The 12,571-nt window shown below is 40.2% G+C and overlaps 1 protein-coding gene across 1 annotated transcript in view; it reads left to right on the top strand.

Annotated features, from left to right (window-relative positions):
- The window catches only part of ptdss2 (phosphatidylserine synthase 2), a 31,091-nt gene that overhangs the window by 10,935 nt on the left and 7,585 nt on the right, over nucleotides 1-12,571 (top strand). Inside the window, exons 5-12 of the mRNA XM_030052988.1 lie at nucleotides 2,501-2,568; nucleotides 3,636-3,770; nucleotides 5,760-5,810; nucleotides 6,923-7,036; nucleotides 8,278-8,396; nucleotides 9,068-9,182; nucleotides 10,635-10,780; nucleotides 11,902-12,087. Coding sequence (XP_029908848.1) covers nucleotides 2,501-2,568; nucleotides 3,636-3,770; nucleotides 5,760-5,810; nucleotides 6,923-7,036; nucleotides 8,278-8,396; nucleotides 9,068-9,182; nucleotides 10,635-10,780; nucleotides 11,902-12,087 — 934 coding nt within the window. The remainder of the gene's footprint in view (nucleotides 1-2,500; nucleotides 2,569-3,635; nucleotides 3,771-5,759; nucleotides 5,811-6,922; nucleotides 7,037-8,277; nucleotides 8,397-9,067; nucleotides 9,183-10,634; nucleotides 10,781-11,901; nucleotides 12,088-12,571) is intronic.

The following is a 12,571-nucleotide window of genomic DNA, read 5'->3' as shown; positions in this document are numbered from 1 at the left end:
ACAGTGCTTCGGGGAGAGAAACACTGCTAAGAGCTGCAGATAATTTATACGGGACTGTGAGAGACTCCTGCTCCACAGACCTCTCACTAACCATCCCACATCTATCCTGCCATAGCCAGACAAACTTGCATCACGTCTCACACGTCTCTGTTCTAGTCCAATCAATATAACATGGCAGTCTCAGTCACTAGCTCTCAATCCAAGCTAACAATTGCCACAGAGCAGTGCCTAGTCCCTAGTGACAGTGAGCTACCACAGCAATATTTTTGAGAGAGGTTACAGTCTTATTTATTCACAAAGTAAGGGTGTGATCTCCTTGGCACAGCTACAAATCTGTGAATTACTTGACAAATAACTCCCAACAAGAAAACAAACATGTGTTCCAGCTTTTTGTTAATGTTCTTGTCCACGGCAGGTCTAGAGATTCAAATCACCAAATACAGTCATAATCTTGCTTCTCTGTTGCTGGCACAGTTAGTTCATGTCATGCTTGACAGCCCTGAGAATGATGTAAGCCATGTACCGTGGTCATCACAGTCAATAAATCTCAACTTGGAGGCCAGATTTTTCCTCAAACACAGATTTAGAAAGTTGTTTGTTTAGTAAAGCCTTCTAGAAGAGTTTCACAGATTTGTAGATTTACATTTACACGCAGCTTCTGAGGGCCAAGCACCACATTAAGACCCTTGCTATGCCTTGTGCACTTTATAGGAGCTCATATTGTTTGGTAAACCAGGAATTAGAGCTAACTCTAAGTGCGCTCACAGGTTGCTGTGGAGAAAAAAAAACAAAACATTAAACAAAGGCCAAAAATGTCTTAAGCTTAGCAATTACTTATATCTAAGCTCATCTTATACCACCTGGTTTGATGGCACATGGATCTGCAGGGCTGTAGTATGTGGCTTCCTTTAGAATTTATATAAACCTGTGTCACATATGATCTTAGCTCTTTTGTATTTCTGCACTGTTGATGTTGTTGTTGATAAGAGCATCAACAACACAAATAAATACTGAACTAGTTTTCTGTTGGTCTGAGTAGGAGTACTGTTATTTTGTCTTTGACATAGCTATTTTCCAGCTACAACCCGGAAGACGGGATGGATGATAATAGTATGGAGGATAGATGGCATGTGTTTGTTGGCGGTTGTTGGAGGTGGGAAGTGGCCGGGCAGGAATTTGGACTGCTTCTTGTTGCATTTCTTGCTTCTTCTTGCCCTCTCCCTTGGCGGTTAAAAGACAAGGAGGTTTGAGTGTCTGTGTGTGTGTGTGTGTGTCTGTGTGTGTGTATGTGCATATTGTCTCAATGCGTCACACTCTGCAACCTGTCGAGCCAGCCAAGGAGGTTTGGTTGTTTCTCACCTTGTTGCAATGCAGTCAGAACAGCAGAGATTGAATGGCGCTGAGGATGCTGCAGTGGCTGTGTGGTTGGTTTCTTATGAAAACAGCCCAAGGAAGATCCAGGCTCCCAACCTGCGACTCCTGCTGGGTCATAAACAGGGAGTGTCACATAAAACTGAGCTCATACACATTAACTTACACACATAACTCAGCATTACACTCAGAATACTACACAAACCAGGTCCTAGCTTGTGCATTTGAGGTCATTCTTGTGTGGACAATTGATTAATTGCCCTACTTAAACCAGGTCTCTGCTTAACCACAGGCACCATTAGGCCTGCCCCATCCACCCCACAGTATTAGTAGAAATTGTTTTAAATCTCTTTACACACCAGAAAAAAAATAGATTAAATGTTGCAGTGGTTCTTAACTTTTTTTTGGTGTCAGTCACCCCCAAATTGATTACACATCAGACTACAGATCTGTATTTGATAAGATGTAGTCTCAGGGATCCCCATCTGATAAGATTTAGTCACTTCATCACTGTAGATTAACAGTGAAGAGTGTGAAACCCACAAACAGAATAGTCATTCTTATACATTGTCTTACTGGGCTCTCTCTTACTGAAGTCCTTGATGTTCTTAATGATATAATTAGTGAAATTAAAATATTCCCCGTTTTTTGGGGGTTGGGGGCTGGAATCCTCTCAAGGAACCCTTAGTATTGCAGGACCCCTGGTTGAGAAGCACTGAAATATTGTAATCCCCTCCAACTGTAACACTGTCCTTTCAGCAGCTGTACACTCACTTTCAACTGCAAAAGTCCAAATACATTTGCAATATTTTTTTTATTTTTTTTAAATAAATAAACTTCCCTAGTTAATGTTATTTTTCCCTCTAATTCATGTTTGTGGGGATGGTGACAGCAGTATTACTGAAGTATAAAACCAAGAAACCAAGAAAACCAAGTTGTGTCAATAATATTAGAAAATGTTTGCGACTGATGTGTTTGATCAGTAGCCTTTAAATTACGGAGACACAAAATGGGAATACAGATGTCCAGCCAATGTCCAGCATCTTTCCAGTTAATTTTTTGGAATGGCTGATGCTGTCTTACTTGTCAAAACCTTGACCTTACCTCTCATCTCTCTCCCTCTGGTTAGCTTACTGGCGATTCTGGCTCTGTGTCACCGTGGTCTATGAGCTCTTCCTCATCTTCATCCTGTTCCAGGTAGGTGTGCTGAAATAAAATCCCTAATATGCTGAAACATACACGGCCAAATATTGGAAAACAAAGCTTCGAGACACACAAACACATTTTAGGACTCCTAAGTTTAATACACACACAGAGAATTACAACTATATGATACTCAAATGTCCACGCACTCACACTAACTGTACTTAACTTACAGTTCAGCTTATCCTTCCACTGAGGTTTCACTTGTGTACATGTGTGTTTTCAGACCGAATGTCTCACTGCTTTCCCTGTTTCCAACTTAAATGTCACACTCACAAATGTCAGTATTTTTTAAAAACCTTTCCTGAACATGAAGGTCAGTTTTCTTAAGTGTTTTTCCCAGGAAGTCATGCGGTGGAGGACCTCATTTTATCCATGTGCTATTTTGACCAAGCTGTTTTTCTAGCTGTATTCCCTCTCCTCAAAATGTCTCAGAGCAGTAGGGTAAACGTGAAGTTAAGAACATAACCACTGTTCCCTGAAGGTAAGGGATGAGGTACAACACATAATGTATGGGATATAATCTCCTCTTGAATTTGGCTGAAGACACTTCTACCCACACCTGAAAGGCAAATTATGCAGTGTGACATATGGTGGCCAGGTCCCGCCTCCAAGGCTATATAGCATCATCACCTGCAGCATCCTGTAGTTCATTACACTACTCCTCACTGAGCTCTCGCAGCGAAGGTGAGCAAATGAGTGTGTAACTCGTTCCTCTCCCTCTTGGAACAGTGGTTATATTCATAACCTTCCAGTCATCAGCACCCAGCGGTTAGTTAACCCTAACCCTGTTTTGTGATGAAGCCGCCAGCACATATAACAGTTGGAGCAGTAAAATTTATATTGTTTTTTTTTCTTGATATGTCCCTATTCTATTAATATTAAATTGATAACTGAAATTACAATATTCCGCTGTGCATGCTAACACATAGACCTGAGCAATTCTTCATTAGTTGTCCTCTCCTCTCCTTTGTGTCTCCATGCAGCTTCTATTCAAGCAGAATAGTTTTTTATATTGCTGATGTTTTTTTGTGCTTCTTCCATGTAATCCCATTACCCAGACGGTGCATGATGGACGACAATTTATGAAGTACATTGACCCCAAGCTGGGTGTGCCCCTCCCGGAGCGGGACTATGGAGGGAACTGTCTGATATACGACCCGGGCAACACAAGCGACCCTTTCCACAACATCTGGGTAAGGGAAGCTAGCCTGGTTTTCACCTTTTTAAAGGAGTTTAGTCCATGAGCAAGAGCCTAAAGTAAGTGACTGGTGTCACTTTGAGTGGCACTAGCATCTGGTCTCGTCCATGGACTAGTTAAGGAGCGACTGATGTACCAATTGACTATTAATATTGACCAGTGTCAGATTTAAAAAGCAATATTATTGTCAGCCCAATATTTTTTTTTTTACTATTGATATTTGGCTACTTGTGACATAGGTACTTGCAATCTTTTTGCTAGCCACTTAATACATCTGTAAATTTAGCAACAGAGTAAAGCTAAAATGGCCTGTTGTTTAAAAACTGTTAATTATATAAAGATTGGCCTCTCCGGAAACCTGTTTTGCACCTGTTATAACTGTTGCACTTGTTACAATTCTTCATCAAAATGCATATCTGTATCAGCCTCAGAGAAAATGTTGTTCGCACCTAAAAAGAGTATATACCTGAAGCAGAGAATTCATGACAGTCCATTTTCAAGTGTTAGTTCCCTGTTTTCTGGTTTATTTTGGAAGAGACTTGCTCATGTTTGTTCATGTGTTGTGCGTCTATAATATCTATTATCTTATGAAGGCAAGTGGGCAACAGCAATGGGATTCAGATTGACACATTTCTCAGCTGTGCAACATCCCCCTTATTCTGAGTATTAGAAGGATCTGCTGATTAGTGTGTCTAACAAAAGTCGCCTTCCTAGAAATTAAATTCCTCACTTGACACTGCCAGCATCTACCCCAATGAAACTTTGAGCTATTTATACAGAGGCAGTTTCCGTCCTCAGTTACAACTAATAGAGAAATGACCTAGATCTTCAAATCCAACCTGAAGGAGTCTATTCAGTTTCCTGCATTACTGGGAAATTGTGAGAGTCCTCTGATCCTCCCTTTCCCTCTTTCTTTTTTTCTGTTCTTGTCGCTCATTCATTGACACACATTCATTCCCACTCTGTCACTATTCTTTCTCTCGCTCTCATTCTCTCATAAGCACACACAGTTGGTGTGGTTGTGTGCTTGCTGTCTCCGGAGAGTAGTGTCTGCTGCAGATTATAGCCTGTCAGTAGAATCAGGCCTTCTTCTCCCAAGGGAAGCCGTCTGCTGCCACAGCTGTGACCTCGACCTCATCTCCACTGTTGACCTCCTTTCACTCCTGAGTGTGTCAGCCCACCACTTCCTGCACCAGTTTACAGCAAATCTATTTGAACAGCCTTGCTAAAGTATCAAACAATATTTTCTTTATTTTCTCATATATATATATGTATCTAGTAAAGCTGAGGAACTGTGGTTGCTCCGTTTTTGTATTTTTTATGATGCCCAGCCAAGTTTTTGTTTTATTCCTGTTTAATGGCCCAGTATTTGCTGTCTGTTTTGTGCTAATATCAAGTAGATCTGGTGCTCTCTTGGAACTGTTTGTAGTTTCCATCAAATATGTTCCATGCAGGCCCGGACTGGCCACTGGGACTTTTCCCGATGGCCTGGCCTGCTGATTGGCCCGCAGAGTCAGGCCAGTGTTCAAAGCAAAAGAAAGACAGGCCAGCCTGGATGCCTCATTCATGTTTAGAATGAAAAGAATTTTCTAATTTGACTGCAATGCTGGCGACTGGGTGTGTGTGTGGTGACCTGGGTAGGTGTGGGATTCCCAGCCTGAATTTTTATCCCAGTTTGGCCCTGGTTCCATAGATATGATTTTGTTTCTAAAGCCTAATTACAGCTGCAACAGTATAACAACATGCACAACACTAATGTTGTCTGATTCAGGAAACAATAAATTGAAAAAGAAATCTAACTCATAAGTTCATTATTGGCAAATTTTAAAGCTTCTGAGAGTTCAGGTTCAGTTTGATGGCAAGAGAGGCCTGTGGATGAACTGTGGGTGAGGGGTGATTATTGAACTGAATGAATAGAAGCATTTTGAAGTTTTTAAATGTTGGGACCAAAATGTTTGACTCATACGTTGGGTCTTCTCTGCAGGACAAGATGGACGGCTTTGTTCCAGCTCACTTCCTGGGCTGGTACATCAAGGTAGGTGTCAATGCATCGAGAAGTTTTTTTTTTTTTTGCATATGTTGTCTGACACAGTGAAAATGACTTCAAGGACTGCGCTAGTAGTGCACCGATTGGTCAGCCATCAGTGATCACCTGCTGAATAAGCACAAAGACTGTTGAATCAGGAAAGCAGTCGAATGTATGCCAAAAGCCACAGCGGGGAATATTGATACCATGGGCATGTTGTCCGTCTGGCAATAACTGCTCATTTTTAATGTTGTTTTGGATTTCACAGCCTGTGATTATAGATTAGATCAATCAGTTTAATATTTTCGATGGAAGGCAGAGTCTATGCTGCTGCAATAAAAAATGTGGAATGCGATACGGTCAGCATCTCGGTCGATAAAAACACACAAACATCTAATGTAATTCCTATGTTGGGATAAAACCTGATTTATTTAGACATACATAGGCCAGCTGTGCCACTCAACCAAAAAAACAGTCTCTTAAACACAGCACTGTGTATTTTTTGTTCTGGTTAGTAGAAAGTCAGGGTAAACTTCATCATGTAAATCAGCAAGTGGAAGGGTCTTTGGACAATCACATTTAATAATGTAAGTAAAAGTCTGCACACCAGTTAACCAACACAAAAAACATGCACAGGTGTAGCCCATGATGGTGCTATGAATCAGTGAATTATTTTTTTTGTTTTGGTTGACTGAGGAAGACTCTGCTGGAAACTCTGCTGGAAACGTCTGTGCACATATAAATAATATTGGAATACAAGACTGGTTATGCAGACTTTTCTTATGGGTTTTTGCACCTGTGCAGTGATTTATGATTTATCGATTTACTGATAACTGACTGTTTTTTTGTTTGTTTGTTTGTTTGTTTTGTGTTTTTTTGCAATATTGGATATCAGGGTGTCCAGGTCTTCCCTCACATATATGAAAGAGGCTATTTTCTATCTCTTTTCTTTCCTCAATATTTTTACATTGTTTGACAGTATCTCTCTAATCTTTTTATTTTAATTTGCAATATTATCTTTGTCCATTTTGCATATTACAAAATTGCATCAGGTTTTCAATGGTATTTCGTTGACCTCCTCCCTCCACACATCCTCCTCTCTCTCTCCTTCTCTCCTTCAGACGCTGATGATACGGGACTGGTGGATGTGTATGATAATCAGTGTTATGTTTGAGTTCCTGGAATACAGCCTGGAGCACCAGCTGCCCAACTTCTCCGAGTGCTGGTGGGATCATGTACGTACTCTACAAACCTCACTGCTCTTCGCCTCCATTTAAAATGATGGTTCAGATTCTTACCTGCATAGTGGTATTTGCTCCTCCATGTGAGCGTGGTGCATCCACCAAGTCTGATCCATTAACTCCTTCCCTGTCACAAGAACGAGAGCTTCACCGGCAGCATATTGCTCCAAAACAAATGAAATGGATATAGACTGGAAAGTATGATTTTGGGCGGCAATACAAAGCTCAGCTGAAAAATTTTTTTGAAGGATGTGCAAAAACACATGTTTCCTTTGGGTTCAGTTTGAGTGTGTGCTATTGTGCATCCTTGAAAACAAATTTTCAGCGTTGTGTCATTGCTCAAATTCATGTTGTATTCTGGTTTATATGTACTTCATTGATTTTGAAGCAGTGCACTCTTGGTGAAGCTCTTGTTCTTGTGACAGGGAAGGAGTCAACGGATTGTATGGACAACTAAATGGTCAGGATCACTGTAGACCTAATGGGCAAATGCAACCCAGATATGTCCTTGTGCTGTTCAGCTGGGAGTGTTGGTCAGCTTTTATGCAGCCTGTGATGCATTAACAAAGACTCAGGAAGGTAACTCTCATTCCCCGACCTTGATTTGTGCTACATTGTGTGGTGGGAGTAGCAAAAAATTGAGTGCTTGTTCTGCACAATGAGTTGTCGAAGGTCAGTATTGGTGTTTGTCCCCAGAGCCTACTGCTGCAGTATTAAAGCCATTTCATTTCTTTTATCAAGGTATATGATGGCAATTATACTCTGCTTTGTTAAAAGATAAGATAAGAAGAAAATGTTATCGATTGCTCTTTGGAAACTAGGCCACTGCAAAAAGTAGTAAGCTTGAGCAGGCGAGTAACGAAAAGTAGAATGTAACCACACAAAAAGCATTTAAAATAAACAATAAAAACAGGGAAAAGAACAGGGAAATCAAATTCTTACATACATGTATTACCAGAAGACATGATGAAATTACGCAAATATGAATTTATAAATAGAAATGCCCAGCATATCCATAAGTTGGTATAAACAGTGTAATAGAATACGAATATCAGTATGCTTGCATTATTAAATACTGGATTGAATCTGTCACTAAATTCAGTTCTGACTGATTTTGATGCATCTGAGTAAACATTAAAGATATACTTGAATGACTAGACAAAAATCACCCCGTTTTATTAAACATTTTGGATTTTAAAAAAGTCTTGTACCCCTCCTCCTCCCCGTCTCTCCAGTGGATCATGGATGTGTTGGTGTGTAACGGTCTTGGGATCTACTGCGGTATGAAGACCCTGGGCTGGCTGTCGATGAAACCCTACCAGTGGCAAGGCCTCTGGAACATTCCTACATACAAGTATGACTCTGCCTGCTACTTTTAACACCGGGTCCAACTTGCATATAGCTACCTGTCTTTTTAAAATCAGAACCTTTTTTGTGATTTGAATTGGAGACTTCTACTCTTACAAAATGATAACAAGCACAAAATGTATGATACTTATTCCAAAGACACAATGATACTTTAATGGTATTTTTTCAAAGACAGCAGGGAAAGAAAAACTGGAACCATTGTGGTTGAGGTGTAAAATGATGAATTCTAGCTACTGTGTTTTTTAGGATTTGTGTGTGTGTTTGTGTGTGTGTGTGTGTGTGTGTGTGTGTGTGTGTGTGTGTGTGTGTGTGCGTGTGTGTGTGTGTGTGTGTGTGTGTGTGTGTGTGTGTGTGTGTGTGTGTGTGTGTGTGTGTGTGTGTGAGAGTGTGTGTGTATGTGAGAGTGTGTGTGTGAGAGTGTGAATGAGCAAAATTCAGCCATAAATTCAATCTCATATTTGGTTTGTATGCCCCTTTGTTCAGATTTTTACACCTTGATGACAGCAGAGGCTTGAATTTCTTTTTGCATTTCAACTGAATTGTGTCAGACCTTTGGAACAATGCACATCAGTTTGAGTGATATATGTTACAGAAGTGTCATCTTCCAGTTGCAGTTGTGGCAGAGAAGTGTGATCATTTCTGCTGTGTTCCTCCCAGGGGGAAGATAAAGCGTATTGCCTTCCAGTTCACCCCATACAGCTGGGTGAAGTTTGAGTGGAAGCCCGCCTCCAACCTCCGCCGCTGGCTGGCTGTGCTCGGCATCATCTTCATGGTTAGAAATATGTTCCCTCTTTCTTAGAATGAACGTGAAGTTGGGTCATGATAGCAGCAAAAAAGTGGATTACAATACAGGTAAAGAAGAGGAAGAAGAAGAATAACAACATGGCTTCATCATGCGAATACCAATTTGCAGTTGCCTGAAATTTTTCTTGCTGTGTTGAACATTGGCACATTCAGATCTGAAGAATTACAAATTTTACAATCAGGCACAAGAGCATACATGCAGAATGATAGATGTGCATCATTGGATATTCATATAATCAGATTTATAAAGCAGATTGTATAAAACAGAAAAAAACAAACAAATAAAACAACAGCAAAAAACAAATCATCAATCATGTAGACTGACTGACTATATTTATGTGGAAATATGTTATCACTTAATGACTTGACCTATTACATTCCAGATCATTCATGAAGTGAAAAGAAAGGTTGAGGAGGGATTTTTTTTTTTTACCCCTCCAGGCAACTGAAATGTGGAGTATGCAAAATGTTTGTGCACTGAATATACTGTGTGAGGTAGCATGCATGTGAATGCTTTTTTTGTTGTTGTTTTTCAACTTTTACAAACTCTAAATCCATACATTTGCAACACAATGCATTAGAGCAGTCAGTTGCAACTAAAAATCAAAACTGACTTTGAATTGAACATAATTATTTGATCTCTACTGAAATTCAAATTTTAATTCTAACGTAAATGAAATTGAGTCATGAAGGCAAGGTGCAAAGTACGGACAGTGATATGCTAAGAGTTCATTCATATCAGTTTTGTTTTCTTTTATTCAATTTTCCTCTCCTACTAACTCCATGGATTGAATTTTGTGTTCAGTATAGGGCTGTTATTTTTGACATATTTAGTTGACAGGTGAGCATGAATGCTTGACTGTATTGAGGTTCAACTAGAAATTGAAAGTTAAAATCCATTCTGACAGCCTTACTCACGGCTGATCACTGCTAATTTACCCACAAGGCCAAGGCCGCCCTTCCTCAGGGTATCCTGTCCTAACATTTCCCATACTTCCTACGCAAATCTGCCTCAAACCTTCTGACAACTGACTCAGTTCTTTGTGGATTGCCAACTCTTATGTAACATCTTGCACATAATGGACATGATTAAAAATACGATAAGCCACCACCCCTGTTTCCAAACATGCCCGTACGAGTAGAACAGGATACAAATGAAATGTCCTCAACACTTGTTGTTCTGCTGACCATTAATCAGTGGCACTGCTCCTAAATGATTGTGTGATCAAAATCGCAGCAATGTCAGCTCTTTAGTTCACCACTGAGCATAGCATTCCCTAAATAAATAAAGGTTAAAAGAAGGTGTTTTTTCCTCTAGAAATTAGGATTCTCTTGTAGTATTATGCTTAAGGCTTTTAGTTTTATCCCGTTTCTACCTTGTACACATCTCATTTCTGTCTTACTCCCTTCATATTCCCAGTTCCTCTTGGCGGAGCTGAACACATTCTACCTGAAGTTTGTGTTGTGGATGCCTCCAGAGCACTACCTGGTGCTGCTCCGCCTCGTCTTCTTTGTCAATGTGGGCGGTGTGGCCATGAGAGAGATCTACGACTTCATGGACGATCCGTGAGTGACAGCAGAATGGAGATGGCTGGTGGAGGGTGGGTAGGGTGGATGCAGAGGCAGTATATCAAGTAACAGTTAATCTTGGTATACAGTGTTGGAAAAACAGTTTCATAAAAAATCCATTCATTATTTATTTATTTAACCCAGTGTCATGATTTCAGCAAAAGAGCAATTGACACAGGGACTTTTCCATAGATATTTTAGGTCTTATGAATGTGTTTATTAACCAGATTCAGCCAAAGTATCACTGCAGACTTTTTGTGCATGCCAGAACACGTAGCATTGATACATTCTCACAGGGAGAAACCAGAAGAATAGACATCAAGCAACAGCACAGTGAGTGGATAATTGAATCGTTTATCCAACTGGTAATATGAGCCAAGCAAATGTGTTTGGTCAAAGGCATGTTCTAACTGTGCTGAGGATTACCATATAGCACGGGAAGCCATGCCTCAAAGATTGCTATGGCTGCTCTTGCAGTGACCAGGAAGTTTTTTTTTTTTTGCAATCTATCTTCTTCTCAAGTCTTTTTTAATTTTTTTATTTATTTTTTTTTTATGAATGTGCATTTATTTTCTTAGAGTACACACGCGTTGGCAAAAGTTGCATGATTAGTAATGCCCTTGAATACTTTGCTTCATATAATTATGGGTTGTAATCATGAGATGATTTTGCATTGGTGTTGCCTGCATTACCAACATAAACATTAAAAATGCCGTCACCTAGTCCAACGGCTAATATGTGAAAAAAGGACATTGTGCAGTATAAAGCAGTAGAGATCATCTTAAAACAGTATCACCATAAATAGTTTATCCAGCAGACTCCATTGTTTTCAATACTTTGTGTGGCAGTGAGTCGGCAGAGCAGCTGAGCAGATGGTACTGCAGATTGTGTTCAGCTATAAAATATCAGCATGTTTATATTATTACAACTATTTGATTACTAAATTTGAGGATTCTTTGATAGAAATGTTTTTATGTAAATTAAAAAAAATACTGGCCAATATGTTGTAGGATTTTTTTTCTCCCAAATGTCGACATTGTCCCCAAAAATCCAGTATCTGCAAGGCTCTAATCACCTTTTGGGAACCAATATCCTTAAAAATCCCCTCCTCCCCTCAGGAAGTTCCACAAGAAGCTGGGCCAGCAAGCATGGCTGGTGGCAGCTATCACAGTGACCGAGTTCCTCATCGTGGTCAAGTACGACCCCAACACCATCATGCTGCCCATCCCCTTCTTCATCATGCAGTGCTGGATCCTGGGTATCCTCCTCATCCTGACCTGGACCCTGTGGCGATTCTTCATCCGGTAAGCTGAACAGCTAGGTGCAGAGGGCACGGCATGTTGTGTTCGTTTGGAAGACGGGGTGTTGGATGGAGGTTTAGCTAAATTTATTTACAGAACTTGTTTCACAAAGATGACACACTGCTCTGCAAAGTGGCGCAGAGAACAAAGGAAACACTGCCCTCCCCCAGACGCAGAAATGGCTTTGGTGTCTAAAACCCTTTGACAGGAATCATATTGAGTGTTCTGCACTCACAAGCCAATATTGAGGCTCACCGCATTACCAGATTGTGGTGGTTATGCTGTGGTTTGATAAACCAAATTGTTCTCAGAAGCTCTTGAAGAAGCTGTAGTCAGTGATAGTGTAGAGAGTGTAAAGGTGGGCATTGTGCTCAGCATTTTGTAAACACAGAAGATGCTTACTTATAGTCAGTGTAGAATCAACAAGCTGCTAAGTGAGTATTTTCATTATATTAATCCAGTAAATGTCAAGTGTTGAATCAGTCAT

The sequence above is a fragment of the Myripristis murdjan genome, chromosome 6 (assembly GCF_902150065.1).
Source record: "Myripristis murdjan chromosome 6, fMyrMur1.1, whole genome shotgun sequence".
NCBI lineage: Eukaryota > Metazoa > Chordata > Actinopteri > Holocentriformes > Holocentridae > Myripristis > Myripristis murdjan.
The sequence above is the reverse complement of the archived record's forward strand: the minus strand, read 5'-3'. Positions and strand labels throughout refer to the sequence as shown.